The 27571-nt window shown below is 50.8% G+C and overlaps 1 protein-coding gene across 1 annotated transcript in view; it reads right to left on the minus strand.

The window, feature by feature from the left end:
- dync2h1 (dynein cytoplasmic 2 heavy chain 1) overlaps positions 1-27571 on the minus strand; it is a gene marked incomplete at its 5' end in the record, with an annotated part of 340281 nt that overhangs the window by 271509 nt on the left and 41201 nt on the right. Inside the window, 5 exons of the mRNA XM_084336726.1 lie at positions 1449-1576; positions 1802-1917; positions 4425-4552; positions 4711-4939; positions 5059-5198. Of these exons, the coding sequence (XP_084192852.1) occupies positions 1449-1576; positions 1802-1917; positions 4425-4552; positions 4711-4939; positions 5059-5198 (741 nt within the window). The remainder of the gene's footprint in view (positions 1-1448; positions 1577-1801; positions 1918-4424; positions 4553-4710; positions 4940-5058; positions 5199-27571) is intronic.

The following is a 27571-nucleotide window of genomic DNA, read 5'->3' on the forward strand; positions in this document are numbered from 1 at the left end:
TTTGTCTTGTTTACATCAGGGTCCCCCATTTTCAATTCATAATGAATTGTAAGTAAGGGTGCAACTTGCACCGTGCAATCCATTCTTTGTGGATCTAGCCCACAGTATTTCTGACACTGGGAATACATTCCCTGAGATTCATAGATATCCCTAGAATCAGATACCAAGAACATGCAAATGGACCATATTACAAAAAAGTCTGTAAATGTGTATTCTACATTCTTATGGAATGAATGAGATACAAAAAAAAATATTATAAAAAAAAAAAAAAATACCGTAATTGTAATTAATTTTGAGTTAATTTTAATAACGCAATAATTTGCTGTGTAATTAATTAATCTAATTAACGCGATAAACTGACAGCCCTAGTTATAATATGTCATGGGTAAGTTATAATATGCCATGCATAGCTTATAATATGTCATGGATAGGTTATAAATATGTCATGGGTAAGTTATATGCCATGGATAGCTTATAATATGTCATGGATAGCTTATAATATGTCATGGATAGGTTATAATATGTCATGGATAGGTTATAATATGTCATGGGTAAGTTATAATATGTCATGGATAGGTTATAATATGTCATGGGTAAGTTATAATATGTCATGGATAGGTTATAATATGTCATGGATAGGTTATAATATGTCATGGGTAAATTATATGCCATGGATTAGTTATAATATGTCATGGATAGCTTATAATATGTCATGGATAGCTTATAATATGTCATGGGTAAGTTATAATATGCCATGGATAGGTTATAAATATGATATAATATGTAATGAATAGGTTATAATATGCCATGGATTAGTTATAATATGTCATGGATATCTTATATAATATGTAGGGATGCTCGATATTGGCTTTTTTACCGATACCGATATACCAATATTGTCCAACTCTTAATTTCCGATACCGATATAACCGATACCGATATATGCAGGGTTCCCCCCCCCCCCCCCCAAAAAATGGAATAATTTCAGGTAATTAACATTACATATCTCTTGTCGTGGAATTAACACAACATTATGCATACTTTTGACAATAAATAAAAATCTGAATTTGTTCTTACTTGCTTGCCTGGGTAAATAAAGGTTATAGAAATGTATAAAAAAAAAACATTTTAATGCAGATATCGGCCGATAATATCGGTAGGCCGATAATATCGGACATCCCTAATAATATGTCATGCATAGGTTATCATATGTCATGGATAGGTTATAATATGTCATGGGTAAGTTATAATATGCCATGGATTAGTTATAATTGAGTACATCCTACCTCTTGATATAATAAATACATGCTATGGATATGTCATGACTGTTTTCAGTTCAATCAATCAATCAAAGAGATTAGTTATAGATATGCAATTATCTGATTATTAGAGAAATATTATGAATGTGTTTTAGTGGCCAGGGTTAGGATAAGGGTTGGGAAGGTTACTTGATGTTTATGATTCTGGATGTGGCTGTGTCTGGCGTTGGCTTCTCCGATCTCCTCAATGCTCTCTGGACGTGTCGACAAGGCCTCCATCGAGTCCAACACAAAACTCTCAATGTTCTGAATATGTCCTGGGGAGGGAGGGAGGGAGGGATGAGAGAGAGAGAGAGGAGATAGAGAAAGAGAGACAGAGACAGAAAGACAGAGAGAGAGAAAGAGAGAGACAGAGAGCGAAAGATAATAAAAACCAGTCACAGAGTGATACTGTTTGTTTTGGTCAGTATAATCCATCATTGCCATAAACCAGAGCATCGTATTTTTTTTTACTAATGTAATCCTATCTTGTGTTTCTTTACCTTGTATGGACTTCCTGAGTGACATCAGGAGGGTGTCAAACAGCCTCTGGATGAGATCATCGATGACAGCCTTGACTGGCTCACAATTCACTAGGATACAATCAATCTTCTCCTGGCTGAGAGAAGACAAGAGAAGAGAAAACAAGGAGACTTTACTAGGGAGACTGGATTATAATTTGCAGTAAACAACATTTAATCTATGGCGGCTAGGTGGTGCAGTGGGCAAGGCGCTCACCACCAATGCAGGAGACGCTGGGTTCGAGTGTGGGTGTATTTTTTTATGGCCATCTTGGTCTATGTCATTTGTTAAGTAATTGGTAAAGTATATTATTATATACTTATTGTTATGTGTCTTGTAAGCCCATATGGGCTGGGCATACAGTTGTATGTAAGACACGAAAATAAAAAATATCAAATCAAATCAAATCAAAAGTAGTAGTAGTAGTAGTAATAGCAGTAATAGTAGTAGTAATAGTAATAGTAGTAGTAGTAGTAGTAATAGTAGTAATAGTAGTAGTAATAGTAATAGCAGTAGTAATAGTAGTAGTAATAGCAGTAGTAGTAGTAGTAGTAGTAATAGTAGTAATAGTAGTAGTAATAGTAATAGCAGTAGTAATAGTAGTAGTAGTAGCAGTAGTAGTAGTAGTAATAGTAGTAATAGTAGTACTAATAGTAATAGCAGTAGTAATAGTAGTAGTAGTAGCAGTAGTAGTAGTAGTAGTAGTAGTAGTAATAGTAGTAATAGTAGTAGTAATAGTAATAGCAGTAGTAATAGTAGTAGTAGTAGCAGTAGTAGTAGTAGTAGTAGTAGTAATAGTAGTTGTTGTGAAGGATCAGATTAAACCGAATATATATATTTATTTATGGATATATATTTGATAGTATTTGTATATCGTTTGATATCCCTTGTATATTCTTTGTACATATACACTGAATATCCCTTTAGTCTACTACAGCCCATAATAGTTCATTCTCTCATTGGACAAGAACCTGGCGCCAGCAGACAAGCCCCTTGAGTCAAGTTCAATAGTGCCGACGAACATGTCCCAACTAGCCCCGGTTCCGCGTAGGAATACGGCTACCGAAATACGAATGGTACTATTTGTTCACCGTGCATATAAATATGGCGCAAGTAAAGTAGAACTTTCTTTTAGTCCATTAGTCATTTACCCTCCAACCTAGTAACAGACGTGAAGCCTCACCCACGACCCACGTGTGGTGCAGTATGGCCTATTTGGCCCCAGAATAGGCATTGAGACCTCGTGTAAATTCATAGCTGAATTGTCATAGTTTGGCACTGTACCGTCGAGTGGGACGTATTTCTATTAAGTTAATAATAGTCTATTATGTATGGTGCATCGTTTGGTTAGAGTTCTAAAGTGAGCAGCACCCCCATCGTTTCCTCGCGTTATCTAGAGTCTTAACCAGGCTGGGCAGACCACGCGTGGTGCTTTCATCCGAGGAGTTCTGGGCGAGGACGAGTGGACCTGCACATTGGATTACCTACCCGGACGACTGCTGAGCCTATACGGCATGGAATATCTATTTGCTTTGGGTGCTTTGATTTGTGGAGCGGATAACAGCAAACGCCGGTGAGTGTTGGAATTACCCCCGAGAGGAGCCCAGGTGAGACGGCGCTCAACCCAGACCGAGGCCGCCTCGCTTCTCCTTCGTTGTGGACCTACAGCCTACAGCTACCGTCTACAAGAGGGCCCAAGTGTATTCATCTGTGGATCAAGATCCTGCGGGCACTGTGTTCTGTACCTGAATTCTCCCCAGGAATCGTTGGCCAGATGGGATGCAGCTGACGGCTCTCCAAACCCCCCCCCCCCCTACTGACTTACAACCAGCAGGACCCCTTTAGTATCCCGCTATAATCCTTAAGTACCATCGCTATAGTTCCCTAAAGAACCAGGTTGTATACTTGCTTCCTGCGTAACCAGAGATTGGACATTCAGTGTTGATTTGCCTACGAATACTCATTTGCCTTACAAGTGCATTCAAATCATAAATGTAATTAAGTGAATGTTGTATATACCTTTTGCTATATTAAACCTTCGACTGTTATATTTGTGTGGACCTGATTTCATATGTGGGAAAGTGTTCATCATACTTAGATATCGTGTACTGTATGGCCAGAAGTTAAAGTACATCAAGCGGTAGTGGTTTAATGATACCATACTTATCAATACAGTCAGGGAATTGTACCCCTCAGTTACAGTAGTAATAGTAGTAATAGTAGTAATAGTAGTAGTAATAGTAATAGCAGTAGTAATAGTAGTAGTAATAGTAATAGCAGTAGTAATAGCAGTAGCAGTAGTAATAGCAGTAGCAGTAGTAGTAGTAGTAGTAGTAGTAGTAATAGTAATAGCAGTAGTAATAGTAGTAGTAGTAGTAATAGTAGTAGTAATAGTAATAGCAGTAGTAGTAGTAGTAGTAGTAATAGTAATAGCAGTAGTAATAGCAGTAGCAGTAGTAGTAGTAATAGTAATAGCAGTAGTAATAGCAGTAGCAGTAGTAGTAGTAGTAGTAATAGCAGTAGTAATAGCAGTAGCAGTAGTAGTAGTAGTAGTAATAGTAGTAGCAGTAGTAATAGCAGTAGTAATAGTAGCAGTAACAGTACCTGTGGAGGCGTTCAGCCTCCTTGCCTCTGGCCTTCAGAGCCTTGAAGTTTCTCTCCCAGTCTTCAACAGAGACCAGATTCTGCTCAACCAGCTGCTCCAAGTCTACCTGACCTAGAACCACCCACTCCTAACACACACACACACACACACACCAGGATGTGCATAAATGACTCCAGAAGGCTGGAATACATGATGCTGAATTCAGACCCGTAGCGTCAGAGGTCATGTCCTAACCCAAACAATCGGACAGGGTTAAAGGTCAGAGGTCATAGTTTCCAGTCCTACCTTAAATTTATCCTGAACAGTCAGCAGGCGTCTGAAAAGGTCCTCAGCTTTACTAAAGATGGTCAGGAACCCAGAAGCATTCCTGTCAATCATCACGCTAAAGATAAGCTCCTCCCCCTGGGCGCTGACCCCCTTAAAGTGACTTGGGATGGAGATGAATCTCTTCATGTCTCTGAAGTAACAAGCTGTAACCTCCTCCAGCGCTGGGCGGAACTGGAGACGGCCCTGTCTGAACACATATCATCATCATCATCATTTCTATTAGTGAATATATTTGTTTTGGGGTTTTTAAAGCTACATTAACTCAAGAAATCAAGGAATTATGAGGCAGACAAGACAGGTACTGACTTGAAGGTGAGGTCAATGTGTATTTCTGGCAGGTTTTTGTTGAGGGCCTCCAGGCCTGTCTGATACTGCAGCTCCAGAGCCTTGTACAGCTGGTGGTCCCAGTGTTGACGCCACGCCTGCATATCACCTGGCCTGAAGCCCTGTACGTACGCACGTACACACACACACACACACAACTATTAATTGAAATATTTTCTATTTAGACCAATCTGGGGTTTATGACATTTTCCAATCATTTCTAAAATATGTATATAATTAAAACTGTGACAGGGGCAGGCAAAGCAGCATTTATTGGGCCAAAAGAGGGAGATTATACCTACACAATGATGTACAGGTAGGTTGATTATACCTACACAATGATGTACAGGTAGGTTGATTATACCTACACAATGATGTACAGGTAGGTTGCATTTTCTATTGTTTTTAGGTTTGCAGAATATTTAGAAGATAATTAAAGCTACATTCGTATCAATACCAATGTGGTAGCCAAATACAAAATCACACTGTTCTGCCCTTAACTGTTCCTACATATATTCTGGTGAGCATGTGGCGTTTCAGCCTCCAAGTCAATGATCAATGACCAAAGAACATTCCAGCCAGTGACCAGGCCACCACTAACCTGAGCCTCCTCTACTAACCTGAGCCTCCACTACTAACCTGAGCCTCCTCTACTAACCTGAGCCTCCACTACTAACCTGAGCCTCCACTACTAACCTGAGCCTCCACTACTAACCTGAGCCTCCACTACTAACCTGAGCCTCCACTACTAACCTGAGCCTCCACCACTAACCTGAGCCTCCACTACTAACCTGAGCCTCCTCTACTAACCTGAGCCTCCACTACTAACCTGAGCCTCCTCTACTAACCTGAGCCTCCACTACTAACCTGAGCCTCCACTACTAACCTGAGCCTCCTCTACTAACCTGAGCCTCCTCTACTAACCTGAGCCTCCACCACTAACCTGAGCCTCCTCTACTAACCTGAGCCTCCACCACTAACCTGAGCCTCCTCTACTAACCTGAGCCTCCACTACTAACCTGAGCCTCCTCTACTAACCTGAGCCTCCTCTACTAACCTGAGTCTCCTCTACATTTACATTTTACATTTAGTCATTTAGCTGACGCTTTTATCCAAAGCGACTTACAAGTTCTGTACGACAAGCCATCAGGAAGGGCACAACTCTATCAGCTGAGCAACAATGTTCATCAAAGTGTTGAGTGCTACAGTGTAGGTTAGTTTATTAGGACAAGTGCATGACAGTACGGTTAGTTAGGGTTAGATTTTTTTTTTTTTTTTTTTTTTTTAATTCAGATAATGGTTGAAGAAGTGCGTCTTTAGTCGACGGCGAAAGATTGGACGTGATTCGGCTGTCCTAACTGGGGTGGGTAGTTCATTCCACCATTGTGGGGCAAGGACTGAGAATAGGCGACTTCTCTTTGATGACCCTCCCGGAGCTTGGATAGGAGTAGGTCTGAGGCGGCCAGAAGATGCAGAGCGTAGGGGTCTTGAGGGTGTGTAGTTAGAGACCATTGACCGGAGGTAGGCGGGAGCGGTTCCCTTTGCCGCACGGTATGCTAGGTCGAGGGCCTTGAAGCGGATTCGTGCAGCAATGGGGAGCCAGTGCAGGTCCCTAAGAAGTGGGGTGACATGGGCCGACTTCGGTAGGTTTGAGATCAGGCGGGCCGCTGCGTTCTGAATGAGTTGAAGAGGCTTAGTGGCAGTGGCCGGGAGGCCAGCGAGCAGTGCATTGCAGTAGTCGAGGCGGGAGATGACTGTTGATTGGACGAGGAGTTGGGTGGCTTCTTTTGTCAGGAAGGGGCGTATCCTTCTGACGTTGCTCAGGAGGAATCGGCAGGTTCTGGTCGTCGCTGCGATGTGAGCAGAGAAGTTCAACTGGTCGTCGAGGACAACACCAAGGTTCTTGGCGGTCGGGGACGCGGTCACAGCTGCATTCTCGACTGTGATTGAAAGGTCGGTTAGGGGGGAGGATTTGGCCGGCAGGTGGAGCAATTCTGTTTTGCTTAGGTTCAGTTTGAGGTGGTTGGACGTCATCCAGGCTGAGATGTCGGACAGACAGGCCGAGATCCGCACAGAGACGTGGATATCTGAGGGAGGGAAGGAGAGGAAGAGTTGAGTATCGTCGGCATAACAATGGTAGGAGAAGCCATGAGACGTGATAATGTTACCCAGTGATTTAGTGTAGAGGGAGAAGAGAAGGGGTCCTAAAACCGAGCCCTGGGGGACACCCGTCCGCAGGGGGCGGGTGGCCGACAGGGTCCCTCTCCATGACACTTGGTAGGAGCGGTCATTGAGGTATGATGACAGCCATGTCAGCGCAGAGCCAGCCACTCCCATTCCTGCGAGGGCCGCAAGGAGGATCTGGTGGTTGACTGTGTCGAAGGCTGCAGATAGATCTAGGAGAATCAGGACAGAGGAGAGGCCTTTCGCTTTTGCTAAGTGAAGTGCCTCTGTGACCGCAATGAGGGCTGTCTCTGTGGAGTGACCAGTCCTGAAGCCTGACTGATTAGGGTCTAGGAGGTCATTCTGTAAGAGATAAGTAGTAAGTTGGTTGGATACAGCACGTTCAAGTGTTTTAGAAAGGAAGGAGAGAAGAGAGACAGGACGGTAGTTGCCTATGACAGTAGGGTTCAGGGTTGGTTTTTTTATGAGCGGCGTGACTCTGGCTTGTTTTAGGGAGGTGGGGACCACCCCCGAGTTGAGTGAGGAGTTGATGGTGCTAACCTGAGCCTCCTCTACTAACCTGAGCCTCCTCTACTAACCTGAGCCTCCAACACTAACCTGAGCCTCCACCACTAACCTGAGCCTCCTCTACTAACCTGAGCCTCCACCACTAACCTGAGCCTCCACTACTAACCTGAGCCTCCTCCACTAACCTGAGCCTCCTCTACTAACCTGAGCCTCCTCTACTAACCTGAGCCTCCACCACTAACCTGAGCCTCCTCTACTAACCTGAGCCTCCTCTACTAACCTGAGCCTCCTCTACTAACCTGAGCCTCCACTACTAACCTGAGCCTCCTCTACTAACCTGAGCCTCCACTACTAACCTGAGCCTCCACTACTAACCTGAGCCTCCTCTACTAACCTGAGCCTCCTCTACTAACCTGAGCCTCCACTACTAACCTGAGCCTCCACCACTAACCTGAACCTCCACTACTAACCTGAGCCTCCACCACTAACCTGAGCCTCCACCACTAACCTGAGCCTCCACCACTAACCTGAGCCTCCACCACTAACCTGAGCCTCCAACACTAACCTGAGCCTCCTCTACTAACCTGAGCCTCCACCACTAACCTGAGCCTCCAACACTAACCTGAGCCTCCTCTACTAACCTGAGCCTCCTCTACTAACCTGAGCCTCCACCACTAACCTGAGCCTCCACTACTAACCTGAGCCTCCACCACTAACCTGAGCCTCCACTACTAACCTGAGCCTCCACCACTAACCTGAGCCTCCTCTACTAACCTGAGCCTCCACCACTAACCTGAGCCTCCACTACTAACCTGAGCCTCCTCTACTAACCTGAGCCTCCTCTACTAACCTGAGCCTCCACCACTAACCTGAGCCTCCACCACTAACCTGAGCCTCCACCACTAACCTGAGCCTCCACCACTAACCTGAGCCTCCACTACTAACCTGAGCCTCCTCTACTAACCTGAGCCTCCACCACTAACCTGAGCCTCCACTACTAACCTGAGCCTCCTCTACTAACCTGAGCCTCCACCACTAACCTGAGCCTCCACTACTAACCTGAGCCTCCTCTACTAACCTGAGCCTCCTCTACTAACCTGAGCCTCCTCTACTAACCTGAGCCTCCACCACTAACCTGAGCCTCCACTACTAACCTGAGCCTCCTCTACTAACCTGAGCCTCCTCTACTAACCTGAGCCTCCACTACTAACCTGAGCCTCCACCACTAACCTGAACCTCCACTACTAACCTGAGCCTCCACCACTAACCTGAGCCTCCACCACTAACCTGAGCCTCCACCACTAACCTGAGCCTCCACCACTAACCTGAGCCTCCAACACTAACCTGAGCCTCCTCTACTAACCTGAGCCTCCACCACTAACCTGAGCCTCCAACACTAACCTGAGCCTCCTCTACTAACCTGAGCCTCCTCTACTAACCTGAGCCTCCACCACTAACCTGAGCCTCCTCTACTAACCTGAGCCTCCACTACTAACCTGAGCCTCCACCACTAACCTGAGCCTCCTCTACTAACCTGAGCCTCCACCACTAACCTGAGCCTCCACCACTAACCTGAGCCTCCACCACTAACCTGAGCCTCCTCTACTAACCTGAGCCTCCACTACTAACCTGAGCCTCCTCTACTAACCTGAGCCTCCTCTACTAACCTGAGCCTCCTCTACTAACCTGAGCCTCCACCACTAACCTGAGCCTCCTCTACTAACCTGAGCCTCCACCACTAACCTGAGCCTCCTCTACTAACCTGAGCCTCCACCACTAACCTGAGCCTCCACCACTAACCTGAGCCTCCTCTACTAACCTGAGCCTCCACCACTAACCTGAGCCTCCACCACTAACCTGAGCCTCCTCTACTAACCTGAGCCTCCACCACTAACCTGAGCCTCCTCTACTAACCTGAGCCTCCACCACTAACCTGAGCCTCCACCACTAACCTGAGCCTCCACCACTAACCTGAGCCTCCAACACTAACCTGAGCCTCCTCTACTAACCTGAGCCTCCACCACTAACCTGAGCCTCCAACACTAACCTGAGCCTCCTCTACTAACCTGAGCCTCCTCTACTAACCTGAGCCTCCACCACTAACCTGAGCCTCCTCTACTAACCTGAGCCTCCACTACTAACCTGAGCCTCCACCACTAACCTGAGCCTCCTCTACTAACCTGAGCCTCCACCACTAACCTGAGCCTCCACCACTAACCTGAGCCTCCACCACTAACCTGAGCCTCCTCTACTAACCTGAGCCTCCACTACTAACCTGAGCCTCCTCTACTAACCTGAGCCTCCTCTACTAACCTGAGCCTCCTCTACTAACCTGAGCCTCCACCACTAACCTGAGCCTCCTCTACTAACCTGAGCCTCCACCACTAACCTGAGCCTCCTCTACTAACCTGAGCCTCCACCACTAACCTGAGCCTCCACCACTAACCTGAGCCTCCTCTACTAACCTGAGCCTCCACCACTAACCTGAGCCTCCACCACTAACCTGAGCCTCCTCTACTAACCTGAGCCTCCACCACTAACCTGAGCCTCCTCTACTAACCTGAGCCTCCACCACTAACCTGAGCCTCCACTACTAACCTGAGCCTCCACCACTAACCTGAGCCTCCTCTACTAACCTGAGCCTCCACCACTAACCTGAGCCTCCTCTACTAACCTGAGCCTCCACCACTAACCTGAGCCTCCTCTACTAACCTGAGCCTCCACTACTAACCTGAGCCTCCACCACTAACCTGAGCCTCCACCACTAACCTGAGCCTCCTCTACTAACCTGAGCCTCCTCTACTAACCTGAGCCTCCTCTACTAACCTGAGCCTCCTCTACTAACCTGAGCCTCCACCACTAACCTGAGCCTCCTCTACTAACCTGAGCCTCCTCTACTAACCTGAGCCTCCTCTACTAACCTGAGCCTCCTCTACTAACCTGAGCCTCCTCTACTAACCTGAGCCTCCTCTACTAACCTGAGCCTCCACCACTAACCTGAGCCTCCTCTACTAACCTGAGCCTCCTCTACTAACCTGAGCCTCCTCTACTAACCTGAGCCTCCACTACTAACCTGAGCCTCCTCTACTAACCTGAGCCTCCACCACTAACCTGAGCCTCCTCTACTAACCTGAGCCTCCTCTACTAACCTGAGCCTCCTCTACTAACCTGAGCCTCCTCTACTAACCTGAGCCTCCACCACTAACCTGAGCCTCCTCTACTAACCTGAGCCTCCTCTACTAACCTGAGCCTCCTCTACTAACCTGAGCCTCCACTACTAACCTGAGCCTCCTCTACTAACCTGAGCCTCCACCACTAACCTGAGCCTCCTCTACTAACCTGAGCCTCCTCTACTAACCTGAGCCTCCACCACTAACCGGAGCCTCCACCACTAACCTGAGCCTCCTCTACTAACCTGAGCCTCCTCTACTAACCTGAGCCTCCACCACTAACCTGAGCCTCCTCTACTAACCTGAGCCTCCTCCACTAACCTGAGCCTCCACCACTAACCTGAGCCTCCACCACTAACCTGAGTTCAAGTTCAAGTTCAAGTTCTTTAATAGTTGTCATACAGAAGTACAGAATACTTTCATACAAAATGCTTCTTACTGTTACGCTCCAGAGAAGCATTTTGTATGAAAGTATTCTGTACTTCTGTATGAGCCTCCTCTACTAACCTGAGCCTCCTCTACTAACCTGAGCCTCCTCTACTAACCTGAGCCTCCACTACTAACCTGAGCCTCCTCTACTAACCTGAGCCTCCACCACTAACCTGAGCCTCCACCACTAACCTGAGCCTCCTTTACTAACCTGAGCCTCCTCTACTAACCTGAGCCTCCACCACTAACCTGAGCCTCCACTACTAACCTGAGCCTCCTCTACTAACCTGAGCCTCCACCACTAACCTGAGCCTCCACCACTAACCTGAGCCTCCACCACTAACCTGAGCCTCCACCACTATCCTGAGCCTCCACCACTAACCTGAGCCTCCACCACTAACCTGAGCCTCCTCTACTAACCTGAGCCTCCACCACTAACCTGAGCCTCCTCTACTAACCTGAGCCTCCTCTACTAACCTGAGCCTCCACTACTAACCTGAGCCTCCACTACTAACCTGAGCCTCCACCACTAACCTGAGCCTCCACCACTAACCTGAGCCTCCTCCACTAACCTGAGCCTCCTCTACTAACCTGAGCCTCCACTACTAACCTGAGCCTCCACCACTAACCTGAGCCTCCTCTACTAACCTGAGCCTCCTCTACTAACCTGAGCCTCCTCTACTAACCTGAGCCTCCACCACTAACCTGAGCCACCACCACTAACCTGAGCCTCCACTACTAACCTGAGCCTCCTCCACTAACCTGAGCCTCCTCTACTAACCTGAGCCTCCACTACTAACCTGAGCCTCCTCTACTAACCTGAGCCTCCACTACTAACCTGAGCCTCCTCTACTAACCTGAGCCTCCTCTACTAACCTGAGCCTCCTCTACTAACCTGAGCCTCCACTACTAACCTGAGCCTCCACTACTAACCTGAGCCTCCACTACTAACCTGAGCCTCCACTACTAACCTGAGCCTCCACCACTAACCTGAGCCTCCACTACTAACCTGAGCCTCCTCTACTAACCTGAGCCTCCACTACTAACCTGAGCCTCCTCTACTAACCTGAGCCTCCACTACTAACCTGAGCCTCCACTACTAACCTGAGCCTCCTCTACTAACCTGAGCCTCCTCTACTAACCTGAGCCTCCACCACTAACCTGAGCCTCCTCTACTAACCTGAGCCTCCACCACTAACCTGAGCCTCCACTACTAACCTGAGCCTCCTCTACTAACCTGAGCCTCCTCTACTAACCTGAGTCTCCTCTACTAACCTGAGCCTCCTCTACTAACCTGAGCCTCCTCTACTAACCTGAGCCTCCAACACTAACCTGAGCCTCCACCACTAACCTGAGCCTCCTCTACTAACCTGAGCCTCCACCACTAACCTGAGCCTCCACTACTAACCTGAGCCTCCTCCACTAACCTGAGCCCCCTCTACTAACCTGAGCCTCCTCTACTAACCTGAGCCTCCACCACTAACCTGAGCCTCCTCTACTAACCTGAGCCTCCTCTACTAACCTGAGCCTCCTCTACTAACCTGAGCCTCCACTACTAACCTGAGCCTCCTCTACTAACCTGAGCCTCCACTACTAACCTGAGCCTCCACTACTAACCTGAGCCTCCTCTACTAACCTGAGCCTCCTCTACTAACCTGAGCCTCCACTACTAACCTGAGCCTCCACCACTAACCTGAACCTCCACTACTAACCTGAGCCTCCACCACTAACCTGAGCCTCCACCACTAACCTGAGCCTCCACCACTAACCTGAGCCTCCACCACTAACCTGAGCCTCCAACACTAACCTGAGCCTCCTCTACTAACCTGAGCCTCCACCACTAACCTGAGCCTCCAACACTAACCTGAGCCTCCTCTACTAACCTGAGCCTCCTCTACTAACCTGAGCCTCCACCACTAACCTGAGCCTCCACTACTAACCTGAGCCTCCACCACTAACCTGAGCCTCCACTACTAACCTGAGCCTCCACCACTAACCTGAGCCTCCTCTACTAACCTGAGCCTCCACCACTAACCTGAGCCTCCACTACTAACCTGAGCCTCCTCTACTAACCTGAGCCTCCTCTACTAACCTGAGCCTCCACCACTAACCTGAGCCTCCACCACTAACCTGAGCCTCCACCACTAACCTGAGCCTCCACCACTAACCTGAGCCTCCACTACTAACCTGAGCCTCCTCTACTAACCTGAGCCTCCACCACTAACCTGAGCCTCCACTACTAACCTGAGCCTCCTCTACTAACCTGAGCCTCCACCACTAACCTGAGCCTCCACTACTAACCTGAGCCTCCTCTACTAACCTGAGCCTCCTCTACTAACCTGAGCCTCCTCTACTAACCTGAGCCTCCACCACTAACCTGAGCCTCCACTACTAACCTGAGCCTCCTCTACTAACCTGAGCCTCCTCTACTAACCTGAGCCTCCACTACTAACCTGAGCCTCCACCACTAACCTGAACCTCCACTACTAACCTGAGCCTCCACCACTAACCTGAGCCTCCACCACTAACCTGAGCCTCCACCACTAACCTGAGCCTCCACCACTAACCTGAGCCTCCAACACTAACCTGAGCCTCCTCTACTAACCTGAGCCTCCACCACTAACCTGAGCCTCCAACACTAACCTGAGCCTCCTCTACTAACCTGAGCCTCCTCTACTAACCTGAGCCTCCACCACTAACCTGAGCCTCCTCTACTAACCTGAGCCTCCACTACTAACCTGAGCCTCCACCACTAACCTGAGCCTCCTCTACTAACCTGAGCCTCCACCACTAACCTGAGCCTCCACCACTAACCTGAGCCTCCACCACTAACCTGAGCCTCCTCTACTAACCTGAGCCTCCACTACTAACCTGAGCCTCCTCTACTAACCTGAGCCTCCTCTACTAACCTGAGCCTCCTCTACTAACCTGAGCCTCCACCACTAACCTGAGCCTCCTCTACTAACCTGAGCCTCCACCACTAACCTGAGCCTCCTCTACTAACCTGAGCCTCCACCACTAACCTGAGCCTCCACCACTAACCTGAGCCTCCTCTACTAACCTGAGCCTCCACCACTAACCTGAGCCTCCACCACTAACCTGAGCCTCCTCTACTAACCTGAGCCTCCACCACTAACCTGAGCCTCCTCTACTAACCTGAGCCTCCACCACTAACCTGAGCCTCCACTACTAACCTGAGCCTCCACCACTAACCTGAGCCTCCTCTACTAACCTGAGCCTCCACCACTAACCTGAGCCTCCTCTACTAACCTGAGCCTCCACCACTAACCTGAGCCTCCTCTACTAACCTGAGCCTCCACTACTAACCTGAGCCTCCACCACTAACCTGAGCCTCCACCACTAACCTGAGCCTCCTCTACTAACCTGAGCCTCCTCTACTAACCTGAGCCTCCTCTACTAACCTGAGCCTCCTCTACTAACCTGAGCCTCCACCACTAACCTGAGCCTCCTCTACTAACCTGAGCCTCCTCTACTAACCTGAGCCTCCTCTACTAACCTGAGCCTCCTCTACTAACCTGAGCCTCCTCTACTAACCTGAGCCTCCTCTACTAACCTGAGCCTCCACCACTAACCTGAGCCTCCTCTACTAACCTGAGCCTCCTCTACTAACCTGAGCCTCCTCTACTAACCTGAGCCTCCACTACTAACCTGAGCCTCCTCTACTAACCTGAGCCTCCACCACTAACCTGAGCCTCCTCTACTAACCTGAGCCTCCTCTACTAACCTGAGCCTCCTCTACTAACCTGAGCCTCCTCTACTAACCTGAGCCTCCTCTACTAACCTGAGCCTCCACCACTAACCTGAGCCTCCTCTACTAACCTGAGCCTCCTCTACTAACCTGAGCCTCCTCTACTAACCTGAGCCTCCACTACTAACCTGAGCCTCCTCTACTAACCTGAGCCTCCACCACTAACCTGAGCCTCCTCTACTAACCTGAGCCTCCTCTACTAACCTGAGCCTCCACCACTAACCGGAGCCTCCACCACTAACCTGAGCCTCCTCTACTAACCTGAGCCTCCTCTACTAACCTGAGCCTCCACCACTAACCTGAGCCTCCTCTACTAACCTGAGCCTCCTCCACTAACCTGAGCCTCCACCACTAACCTGAGCCTCCACCACTAACCTGAGTTCAAGTTCAAGTTCAAGTTCTTTAATAGTTGTCATACAGAAGTACAGAATACTTTCATACAAAATGCTTCTTACTGTTACGCTCCAGAGAAGCATTTTGTATGAAAGTATTCTGTACTTCTGTATGAGCCTCCTCTACTAACCTGAGCCTCCTCTACTAACCTGAGCCTCCTCTACTAACCTGAGCCTCCACTACTAACCTGAGCCTCCTCTACTAACCTGAGCCTCCACCACTAACCTGAGCCTCCACCACTAACCTGAGCCTCCTTTACTAACCTGAGCCTCCTCTACTAACCTGAGCCTCCACCACTAACCTGAGCCTCCACTACTAACCTGAGCCTCCTCTACTAACCTGAGCCTCCACCACTAACCTGAGCCTCCACCACTAACCTGAGCCTCCACCACTAACCTGAGCCTCCACCACTATCCTGAGCCTCCACCACTAACCTGAGCCTCCACCACTAACCTGAGCCTCCTCTACTAACCTGAGCCTCCACCACTAACCTGAGCCTCCTCTACTAACCTGAGCCTCCTCTACTAACCTGAGCCTCCACTACTAACCTGAGCCTCCACTACTAACCTGAGCCTCCACCACTAACCTGAGCCTCCACCACTAACCTGAGCCTCCTCCACTAACCTGAGCCTCCTCTACTAACCTGAGCCTCCACTACTAACCTGAGCCTCCACCACTAACCTGAGCCTCCTCTACTAACCTGAGCCTCCTCTACTAACCTGAGCCTCCTCTACTAACCTGAGCCTCCACCACTAACCTGAGCCACCACCACTAACCTGAGCCTCCACTACTAACCTGAGCCTCCTCCACTAACCTGAGCCTCCTCTACTAACCTGAGCCTCCACTACTAACCTGAGCCTCCACTACTAACCTGAGCCTCCTCTACTAACCTGAGCCTCCTCTACTAACCTGAGCCTCCACTACTAACCTGAGCCTCCACTACTAACCTGAGCCTCCTCCACTAACCTGAGCCTCCTCCACTAACCTGAGCCTCCTCTACTAACCTGAGCCTCCACTACTAACCTGAGCCTCCTCTACTAACCTGAGCCTCCACTACTAACCTGAGCCTCCTCTACTAACCTGAGCCTCCACCACTAACCTGAGCCTCCACTACTAACCTGAGCCTCCACCACTAACCTGAGCCTCCTCTACTAACCTGAGCCTCCTCCACTAACCTGAGCCTCCTCTACTAACCTGAGCCTCCACTACTAACCTGAGCCTCCTCTACTAACCTGAGCCTCCACTACTAACCTGAGCCTCCTCTACTAACCTGAGCCTCCACCACTAACCTGAGCCTCCACTACTAACCTGAGCCTCCACTACTAACCTGAGCCTCCTCTACTAACCTGAGCCTCCTCTACTAACCTGAGCCTCCTCTACTAACCTGAGCCTCCTCTACTAACCTGAGCCTCCACCACTAACCTGAGCCTCCACCACTAACCTGAGCCTCCACCACTAACCTGAGCCTCCTCTACTAACCTGAGCCTCCTCTACTAACCTGAGCCTCCTCTACTAACCTGAGCCTCCTCTACTAACCTGAGCCTCCACCACTAACCTGAGCCTCCTCTACTAACCTGAGCCTCCACTACTAACCTGAGCCTCCTCTACTAACCTGAGCCTCCTCTACTAACCTGAGCCTCCTCTACTAACCTGAGCCTCCTCTACTAACCTGAGCCTCCACTACTAACCTGAGCCTCCTCTACTAACCTGAGCCTCCACCACTAACCTGAGCCTCCTCTACTAACCTGAGCCTCCACTACTAACCTGAGCCTCCTCTACTAACCTGAGCCTCCTCTACTAACCTGAGCCTCCACTACTAACCTGAGCCTCCTCTACTAACCTGAGCCTCCACCACTAACCTGAGCCTCCACCACTAACCTGAGCCTCCTCTACTAACCTGAGCCTCCTCTACTAACCTGAGCCTCCACTACTAACCTGAGCCTCCACCACTAACCTGAGCCTCCTCTACTAACCTGAGCCTCCTCTACTAACCTGAGCCTCCTCTACTAACCTGAGCCTCCTCTACTAACCTGAGCCTCCACTACTAACCTGAGCCTCCACTACTAACCTGAGCCTCCACTACTAACCTGAGCCTCCACCACTAACCTGAGCCTCCTCTACTAACCTGAGCCTCCACCACTAACCTGAGCCTCCACCACTAACCTGAGCCTCCACTACTAACCTGAGCCTCCTCTACTAACCTGAGCCTCCACCACTAACCTGAGCCTCCTCTACTAACCTGAGCCTCCACCACTAACCTGAGCCTCCACCACTAACCTGAGCCTCCACCACTAACCTGAGCCTCCACTACTAACCTGAGCCTCCTCTACTAACCTGAGCCTCCACCACTAACCTGAGCCTCCTCTACTAACCTGAGCCTCCACTACTAACCTGAGCCTCCACTACTAACCTGAGCCTCCTCTACTAACCTGAGCCTCCACCACTAACCTGAGCCTCCACTACTAACCTGAGCCTCCACTACTAACCTGAGCCTCCACTACTAACCTGAGCCTCCTCTACTAACCTGAGCCTCCTCTACTAACCTGAGCCTCCACCACTAACCTGAGCCTCCACTACTAACCTGAGCCTCCACCACTAACCTGAGCCTCCACCACTAACCTGAGCCTCCACTACTAACCTGAGCCTCCACTACTAACCTGAGCCTCCTCTACTAACCTGAGCCTCCTCTACTAACCTGAGCCTCCACTACTAACCTGAGCCTCCTCTACTAACCTGAGCCTCCACTACTAACCTGAGCCTCCACCACTAACCTGAGCCTCCTCTACTAACCTGAGCCTCCACTACTAACCTGAGCCTCCTCTACTAACCTGAGCCTCCACCACTAACCTGAGCCTCCACCACTAACCTGAGCCTCCACCACTAACCTGAGCCTCCTCTACTAACCTGAGCCTCCACTACTAACCTGAGCCTCCACTGCTACCCTGAGCCTCCACCACTAACCTGAGCCTCCTCTACTAACCTGAGCCTCCACCACTAACCTGAGCCTACACCACTAACCTGAGCCTCCACCACTAACCTGAGCCTCCACCACTAACCTGAGCCTCCTCTACTAACCTGAGCCTCCACCACTAACCTGAGCCTCCACCACTAACCTGAGCCTCCACCACTAACCTGAGCCTCCACCACTAACCTGAGCCTCCTCTACTACCCTGAGCCTCCTCTACTAACCTGAGCCTCCACTACTAACCTGAGCCTCCTCTACTAACCTGAGCCTCCACCACTAACCTGAGCCTCCTCTACTAACCTGAGCCTCCACCACTAACCTGAGCCTCCTCTACTAACCTGAGCCTCCTCTACTAACCTGAGCCTCCTCTACTAACCTGAGCCTCCACCACTAACCTGAGCCTCCACTACTAACCTGAGCCTCCACCACTAACCTGAGCCTCCACCACTAACCTGAGCCTCCTCTACTAACCTGAGCCTCCACTACTAACCTGAGCCTCCACTGCTAACCTGAGCCTCCACTACTAACCTGAGCCTCCACCACTAACCTGAGCCTCCTCTACTAACCTGAGCCTCCTCTACTAACCTGAGCCTCCACCACTAACCTGAGCCTCCTCTACTAACCTGAGCCTCCACTACTAACCTGAGCCTCCACTACTAACCTGAGCCTCCTCTACTAACCTGAGCCTCCTCTACTAACCTGAGCCTCCACTACTAACCTGAGCCTCCTCTACTAACCTGAGCCTCCACCACTAACCTGAGCCTCCTCTACTAACCTGAGCCTCCACTACTAACCTGAGCCTCCTCTACTAACCTGAGCCTCCTCTACTAACCTGAGCCTCCACTACTAACCTGAGCCTCCTCTACTAACCTGAGCCTCCACCACTAACCTGAGCCTCCACCACTAACCTGAGCCTCCTCTACTAACCTGAGCCTCCTCTACTAACCTGAGCCTCCACTACTAACCTGAGCCTCCACCACTAACCTGAGCCTCCTCTACTAACCTGAGCCTCCTCTACTAACCTGAGCCTCCTCTACTAACCTGAGCCTCCTCTACTAACCTGAGCCTCCACTACTAACCTGAGCCTCCACTACTAACCTGAGCCTCCACTACTAACCTGAGCCTCCACCACTAACCTGAGCCTCCTCTACTAACCTGAGCCTCCACCACTAACCTGAGCCTCCACCACTAACCTGAGCCTCCACTACTAACCTGAGCCTCCTCTACTAACCTGAGCCTCCACCACTAACCTGAGCCTCCTCTACTAACCTGAGCCTCCACCACTAACCTGAGCCTCCACCACTAACCTGAGCCTCCTCTACTAACCTGAGCCTCCACCACTAATCTGAGCCTCCTCTACTAACCTGAGCCTCCACCACTAACCTGAGCCTCCACCACTAACCTGAGCCTCCTCTACTAACCTGAGCCTCCACCACTAACCTGAGCCTCCACCACTAACCTGAGCCTCCTCTACTAACCTGAGCCTCCACCACTAACCTGAGCCTCCTCTACTAACCTGAGCCTCCACCACTAACCTGAGCCTCCACTACTAACCTGAGCCTCCACCACTAACCTGAGCCTCCTCTACTAACCTGAGCCTCCACCACTAACCTGAGCCTCCACCACTAACCTGAGCCTCCTCTACTAACCTGAGCCTCCACCACTAACCTGAGCCTCCTCTACTAACCTGAGCCTCCACTACTAACCTGAGCCTCCTCTACTAACCTGAGCCTCCACCACTAACCTGAGCCTCCTCTACTAACCTGAGCCTCCTCTACTAACCTGAGCCTCCTCTACTAACCTGAGCCTCCACCACTAACCTGAGCCTCCTCTACTAACCTGAGCCTCCTCTACTAACCTGAGCCTCCTCTACTAACCTGAGCCTCCTCTACTAACCTGAGCCTCCTCTACTAACCTGAGCCTCCACCACTAACCTGAGCCTCCACCACTAACCTGAGCCTCCTCTACTAACCTGAGCCTCCACCACTAACCTGAGCCTCCACTACTAACCTGAGCCTCCTCTACTAACCTGAGCCTCCTCTACTAACCTGAGCCTCCACTACTAACCTGAGCCTCCTCTACTAACCTGAGCCTCCTCTACTAACCTGAGCCTCCACCACTAACCTGAGCCTCCTCTACTAACCTGAGCCTCCTCTACTAACCTGAGCCTCCACTACTAACCTGAGCCTCCTCTACTAACCTGAGCCTCCACCACTAACCTGAGCCTCCTCTACTAACCTGAGCCTCCTCTACTAACCTGAGCCTCCACCACTAACCGGAGCCTCCACCACTAACCTGAGCCTCCTCTACTAACCTGAGCCTCCTCTACTAACCTGAGCCTCCACCACTAACCTGAGCCTCCTCTACTAACCTGAGCCTCCTCCACTAACCTGAGCCTCCACCACTAACCTGAGCCTCCACCACTAACCTGAGTTCAAGTTCAAGTTCAAGTTCTTTAATAGTTGTCATACAGAAGTACAGAATACTTTCATACAAAATGCTTCTTACTGTTACGCTCCAGAGAAGCATTTTGTATGAAAGTATTCTGTACTTCTGTATGAGCCTCCTCTACTAACCTGAGCCTCCTCTACTAACCTGAGCCTCCTCTACTAACCTGAGCCTCCACTACTAACCTGAGCCTCCTCTACTAACCTGAGCCTCCACCACTAACCTGAGCCTCCACCACTAACCTGAGCCTCCTTTACTAACCTGAGCCTCCTCTACTAACCTGAGCCTCCACCACTAACCTGAGCCTCCACTACTAACCTGAGCCTCCTCTACTAACCTGAGCCTCCACCACTAACCTGAGCCTCCACCACTAACCTGAGCCTCCACCACTAACCTGAGCCTCCACCACTATCCTGAGCCTCCACCACTAACCTGAGCCTCCACCACTAACCTGAGCCTCCTCTACTAACCTGAGCCTCCACCACTAACCTGAGCCTCCTCTACTAACCTGAGCCTCCTCTACTAACCTGAGCCTCCACTACTAACCTGAGCCTCCACTACTAACCTGAGCCTCCACCACTAACCTGAGCCTCCACCACTAACCTGAGCCTCCTCCACTAACCTGAGCCTCCTCTACTAACCTGAGCCTCCACTACTAACCTGAGCCTCCACCACTAACCTGAGCCTCCTCTACTAACCTGAGCCTCCTCTACTAACCTGAGCCTCCTCTACTAACCTGAGCCTCCACCACTAACCTGAGCCACCACCACTAACCTGAGCCTCCACTACTAACCTGAGCCTCCTCCACTAACCTGAGCCTCCTCTACTAACCTGAGCCTCCACTACTAACCTGAGCCTCCACTACTAACCTGAGCCTCCTCTACTAACCTGAGCCTCCTCTACTAACCTGAGCCTCCACTACTAACCTGAGCCTCCACTACTAACCTGAGCCTCCTCCACTAACCTGAGCCTCCTCCACTAACCTGAGCCTCCTCTACTAACCTGAGCCTCCACTACTAACCTGAGCCTCCTCTACTAACCTGAGCCTCCACTACTAACCTGAGCCTCCTCTACTAACCTGAGCCTCCACCACTAACCTGAGCCTCCACTACTAACCTGAGCCTCCACCACTAACCTGAGCCTCCTCTACTAACCTGAGCCTCCTCCACTAACCTGAGCCTCCTCTACTAACCTGAGCCTCCACTACTAACCTGAGCCTCCTCTACTAACCTGAGCCTCCACTACTAACCTGAGCCTCCTCTACTAACCTGAGCCTCCACCACTAACCTGAGCCTCCACTACTAACCTGAGCCTCCACTACTAACCTGAGCCTCCTCTACTAACCTGAGCCTCCTCTACTAACCTGAGCCTCCTCTACTAACCTGAGCCTCCTCTACTAACCTGAGCCTCCACCACTAACCTGAGCCTCCACCACTAACCTGAGCCTCCACCACTAACCTGAGCCTCCTCTACTAACCTGAGCCTCCTCTACTAACCTGAGCCTCCTCTACTAACCTGAGCCTCCTCTACTAACCTGAGCCTCCACCACTAACCTGAGCCTCCTCTACTAACCTGAGCCTCCACTACTAACCTGAGCCTCCTCTACTAACCTGAGCCTCCTCTACTAACCTGAGCCTCCTCTACTAACCTGAGCCTCCTCTACTAACCTGAGCCTCCACTACTAACCTGAGCCTCCTCTACTAACCTGAGCCTCCACCACTAACCTGAGCCTCCTCTACTAACCTGAGCCTCCACTACTAACCTGAGCCTCCTCTACTAACCTGAGCCTCCTCTACTAACCTGAGCCTCCACTACTAACCTGAGCCTCCTCTACTAACCTGAGCCTCCACCACTAACCTGAGCCTCCACCACTAACCTGAGCCTCCTCTACTAACCTGAGCCTCCTCTACTAACCTGAGCCTCCACTACTAACCTGAGCCTCCACCACTAACCTGAGCCTCCTCTACTAACCTGAGCCTCCTCTACTAACCTGAGCCTCCTCTACTAACCTGAGCCTCCTCTACTAACCTGAGCCTCCACTACTAACCTGAGCCTCCACTACTAACCTGAGCCTCCACTACTAACCTGAGCCTCCACCACTAACCTGAGCCTCCTCTACTAACCTGAGCCTCCACCACTAACCTGAGCCTCCACCACTAACCTGAGCCTCCACTACTAACCTGAGCCTCCTCTACTAACCTGAGCCTCCACCACTAACCTGAGCCTCCTCTACTAACCTGAGCCTCCACCACTAACCTGAGCCTCCACCACTAACCTGAGCCTCCACCACTAACCTGAGCCTCCACTACTAACCTGAGCCTCCTCTACTAACCTGAGCCTCCACCACTAACCTGAGCCTCCTCTACTAACCTGAGCCTCCACTACTAACCTGAGCCTCCACTACTAACCTGAGCCTCCTCTACTAACCTGAGCCTCCACCACTAACCTGAGCCTCCACTACTAACCTGAGCCTCCACTACTAACCTGAGCCTCCACTACTAACCTGAGCCTCCTCTACTAACCTGAGCCTCCTCTACTAACCTGAGCCTCCACCACTAACCTGAGCCTCCACTACTAACCTGAGCCTCCACCACTAACCTGAGCCTCCACCACTAACCTGAGCCTCCACTACTAACCTGAGCCTCCACTACTAACCTGAGCCTCCTCTACTAACCTGAGCCTCCTCTACTAACCTGAGCCTCCACTACTAACCTGAGCCTCCTCTACTAACCTGAGCCTCCACTACTAACCTGAGCCTCCACCACTAACCTGAGCCTCCTCTACTAACCTGAGCCTCCACTACTAACCTGAGCCTCCTCTACTAACCTGAGCCTCCACCACTAACCTGAGCCTCCACCACTAACCTGAGCCTCCACCACTAACCTGAGCCTCCTCTACTAACCTGAGCCTCCACTACTAACCTGAGCCTCCACTGCTACCCTGAGCCTCCACCACTAACCTGAGCCTCCTCTACTAACCTGAGCCTCCACCACTAACCTGAGCCTACACCACTAACCTGAGCCTCCACCACTAACCTGAGCCTCCACCACTAACCTGAGCCTCCTCTACTAACCTGAGCCTCCACCACTAACCTGAGCCTCCACCACTAACCTGAGCCTCCACCACTAACCTGAGCCTCCACCACTAACCTGAGCCTCCTCTACTAACCTGAGCCTCCTCTACTAACCTGAGCCTCCACTACTAACCTGAGCCTCCTCTACTAACCTGAGCCTCCACCACTAACCTGAGCCTCCTCTACTAACCTGAGCCTCCACCACTAACCTGAGCCTCCTCTACTAACCTGAGCCTCCTCTACTAACCTGAGCCTCCTCTACTAACCTGAGCCTCCACCACTAACCTGAGCCTCCACTACTAACCTGAGCCTCCACCACTAACCTGAGCCTCCACCACTAACCTGAGCCTCCTCTACTAACCTGAGCCTCCACTACTAACCTGAGCCTCCACTGCTAACCTGAGCCTCCACTACTAACCTGAGCCTCCACCACTAACCTGAGCCTCCTCTACTAACCTGAGCCTCCTCTACTAACCTGAGCCTCCACCACTAACCTGAGCCTCCTCTACTAACCTGAGCCTCCACTACTAACCTGAGCCTCCACTACTAACCTGAGCCTCCACTACTAACCTGAGCCTCCTCTACTAACCTGAGCCTCCTCTACTAACCTGAGCCTCCACTACTAACCTGAGCCTCCTCTACTAACCTGAGCCTCCACCACTAACCTGAGCCTCCTCTACTAACCTGAGCCTCCACTACTAACCTGAGCCTCCTCTACTAACCTGAGCCTCCTCTACTAACCTGAGCCTCCACTACTAACCTGAGCCTCCTCTACTAACCTGAGCCTCCACCACTAACCTGAGCCTCCACCACTAACCTGAGCCTCCTCTACTAACCTGAGCCTCCTCTACTAACCTGAGCCTCCACTACTAACCTGAGCCTCCACCACTAACCTGAGCCTCCTCTACTAACCTGAGCCTCCTCTACTAACCTGAGCCTCCTCTACTAACCTGAGCCTCCTCTACTAACCTGAGCCTCCACTACTAACCTGAGCCTCCACTACTAACCTGAGCCTCCACTACTAACCTGAGCCTCCACCACTAACCTGAGCCTCCTCTACTAACCTGAGCCTCCACCACTAACCTGAGCCTCCACCACTAACCTGAGCCTCCACTACTAACCTGAGCCTCCTCTACTAACCTGAGCCTCCACCACTAACCTGAGCCTCCTCTACTAACCTGAGCCTCCACCACTAACCTGAGCCTCCACCACTAACCTGAGCCTCCTCTACTAACCTGAGCCTCCACCACTAATCTGAGCCTCCTCTACTAACCTGAGCCTCCACCACTAACCTGAGCCTCCACCACTAACCTGAGCCTCCTCTACTAACCTGAGCCTCCACCACTAACCTGAGCCTCCACCACTAACCTGAGCCTCCTCTACTAACCTGAGCCTCCACCACTAACCTGAGCCTCCTCTACTAACCTGAGCCTCCACCACTAACCTGAGCCTCCACTACTAACCTGAGCCTCCACCACTAACCTGAGCCTCCTCTACTAACCTGAGCCTCCACCACTAACCTGAGCCTCCACCACTAACCTGAGCCTCCTCTACTAACCTGAGCCTCCACCACTAACCTGAGCCTCCTCTACTAACCTGAGCCTCCACTACTAACCTGAGCCTCCTCTACTAACCTGAGCCTCCACCACTAACCTGAGCCTCCTCTACTAACCTGAGCCTCCTCTACTAACCTGAGCCTCCTCTACTAACCTGAGCCTCCACCACTAACCTGAGCCTCCTCTACTAACCTGAGCCTCCTCTACTAACCTGAGCCTCCTCTACTAACCTGAGCCTCCTCTACTAACCTGAGCCTCCTCTACTAACCTGAGCCTCCACCACTAACCTGAGCCTCCTCTACTAACCTGAGCCTCCTCTACTAACCTGAGCCTCCTCTACTAACCTGAGCCTCCACTACTAACCTGAGCCTCCTCTACTAACCTGAGCCTCCACCACTAACCTGAGCCTCCTCTACTAACCTGAGCCTCCTCTACTAACCTGAGCCTCCACCACTAACCTGAGCCTCCACCACTAACCTGAGCCTCCTCTACTAACCTGAGCCTCCTCTACTAACCTGAGCCTCCACCACTAACCTGAGCCTCCTCTACTAACCTGAGCCTCCTCCACTAACCTGAGCCTCCACCACTAACCTGAGCCTCCACCACTAACCTGAGCCTCCTCTACTAACCTGAGCCTCCACCACTAACCTGAGCCTCCACTACTAACCTGAGCCTCCTCTACTAACCTGAGCCTCCTCTACTAACCTGAGCCTCCACTACTAACCTGAGCCTCCTCTACTAACCTGAGCCTCCTCTACTAACCTGAGCCTCCACCACTAACCTGAGCCTCCTCTACTAACCTGAGCCTCCACCACTAACCTGAGCCTCCTCTACTAACCTGAGCCTCCTCCACTAACCTGAGCCTCCACCACTAACCTGAGCCTCCACCACTAACCTGAGCCTCCTCTACTAACCTGAGCCTCCACTACTAACCTGAGCCTCCTCTACTAACCTGAGCCTCCACCACTAACCTGAGCCTCCTCTACTAACCTGAGCCTCCTCTACTAACCTGAGCCTCCTCTACTAACCTGAGCCTCCACCACTAACCTGAGCCTCCTCTACTAACCTGAGCCTCCTCTACTAACCTGAGCCTCCACCACTAACCTGAGCCTCCACCACTAACCTGAGCCTCCTCTACTAACCTGAGCCTCCACCACTAACCTGAGCCTCCTCTACTAACCTGAGCCTCCACTACTAACCTGAGCCTCCACCACTAACCTGAGCCTCCACCACTAACCTGAGCCTCCTCTACTAACCTGAGCCTCCACCACTAACCTGAGCCTCCACCACTAACCTGAGCCTCCTCTACTAACCTGAGCCTCCACTACTAACCTGAGCCTCCTCTACTAACCTGAGCCTCCTCTACTAACCTGAGCCTCCACTACTAACCTGAGCCTCCACTACTAACCTGAGCCTCCTCTACTAACCTGAGCCTCCACTACTAACCTGAGCCTCCACCACTAACCTGAGCCTCCTCTACTAACCTGAGCCTCCTCTACTAACCTGAGCCTCCACCACTAACCTGAGCCTCCTCTACTAACCTGAGCCTCCTCTACTAACCTGAGCCTCCACCACTAACCTGAGCCTCCACTACTAACCTGAGCCTCCACCACTAACCTGAGCCTCCACCACTAACCTGAGCCTCCTCTACTAACCTGAGCCTCCTCTACTAACCTGAGCCTCCTCTACTAACCTGAGCCTCCACCACTAACCTGAGCCTCCACTACTAACCTGAGCCTCCTCTACTAACCTGAGCCTCCTCTACTAACCTGAGCCTCCACCACTAACCTGAGCCTCCTCTACTAACCTGAGCCTCCACCACTAACCTGAGCCTCCACTACTAACCTGAGCCTCCTCTACTAACCTGAGCCTCCTCTACTAACCTGAGCCTCCACCACTAACCTGAGCCTCCACCACTAACCTGAGCCTCCACTACTAACCTGAGCCTCCTCCACTAACCTGAGCCTCCACCACTAACCTGAGCCTCCACTACTAACCTGA

This window comes from Notolepis coatsorum (genome assembly GCF_963971535.1).
Source record: "Notolepis coatsorum genome assembly, chromosome: 1".
Lineage (NCBI taxonomy): Eukaryota > Metazoa > Chordata > Actinopteri > Aulopiformes > Paralepididae > Notolepis > Notolepis coatsorum.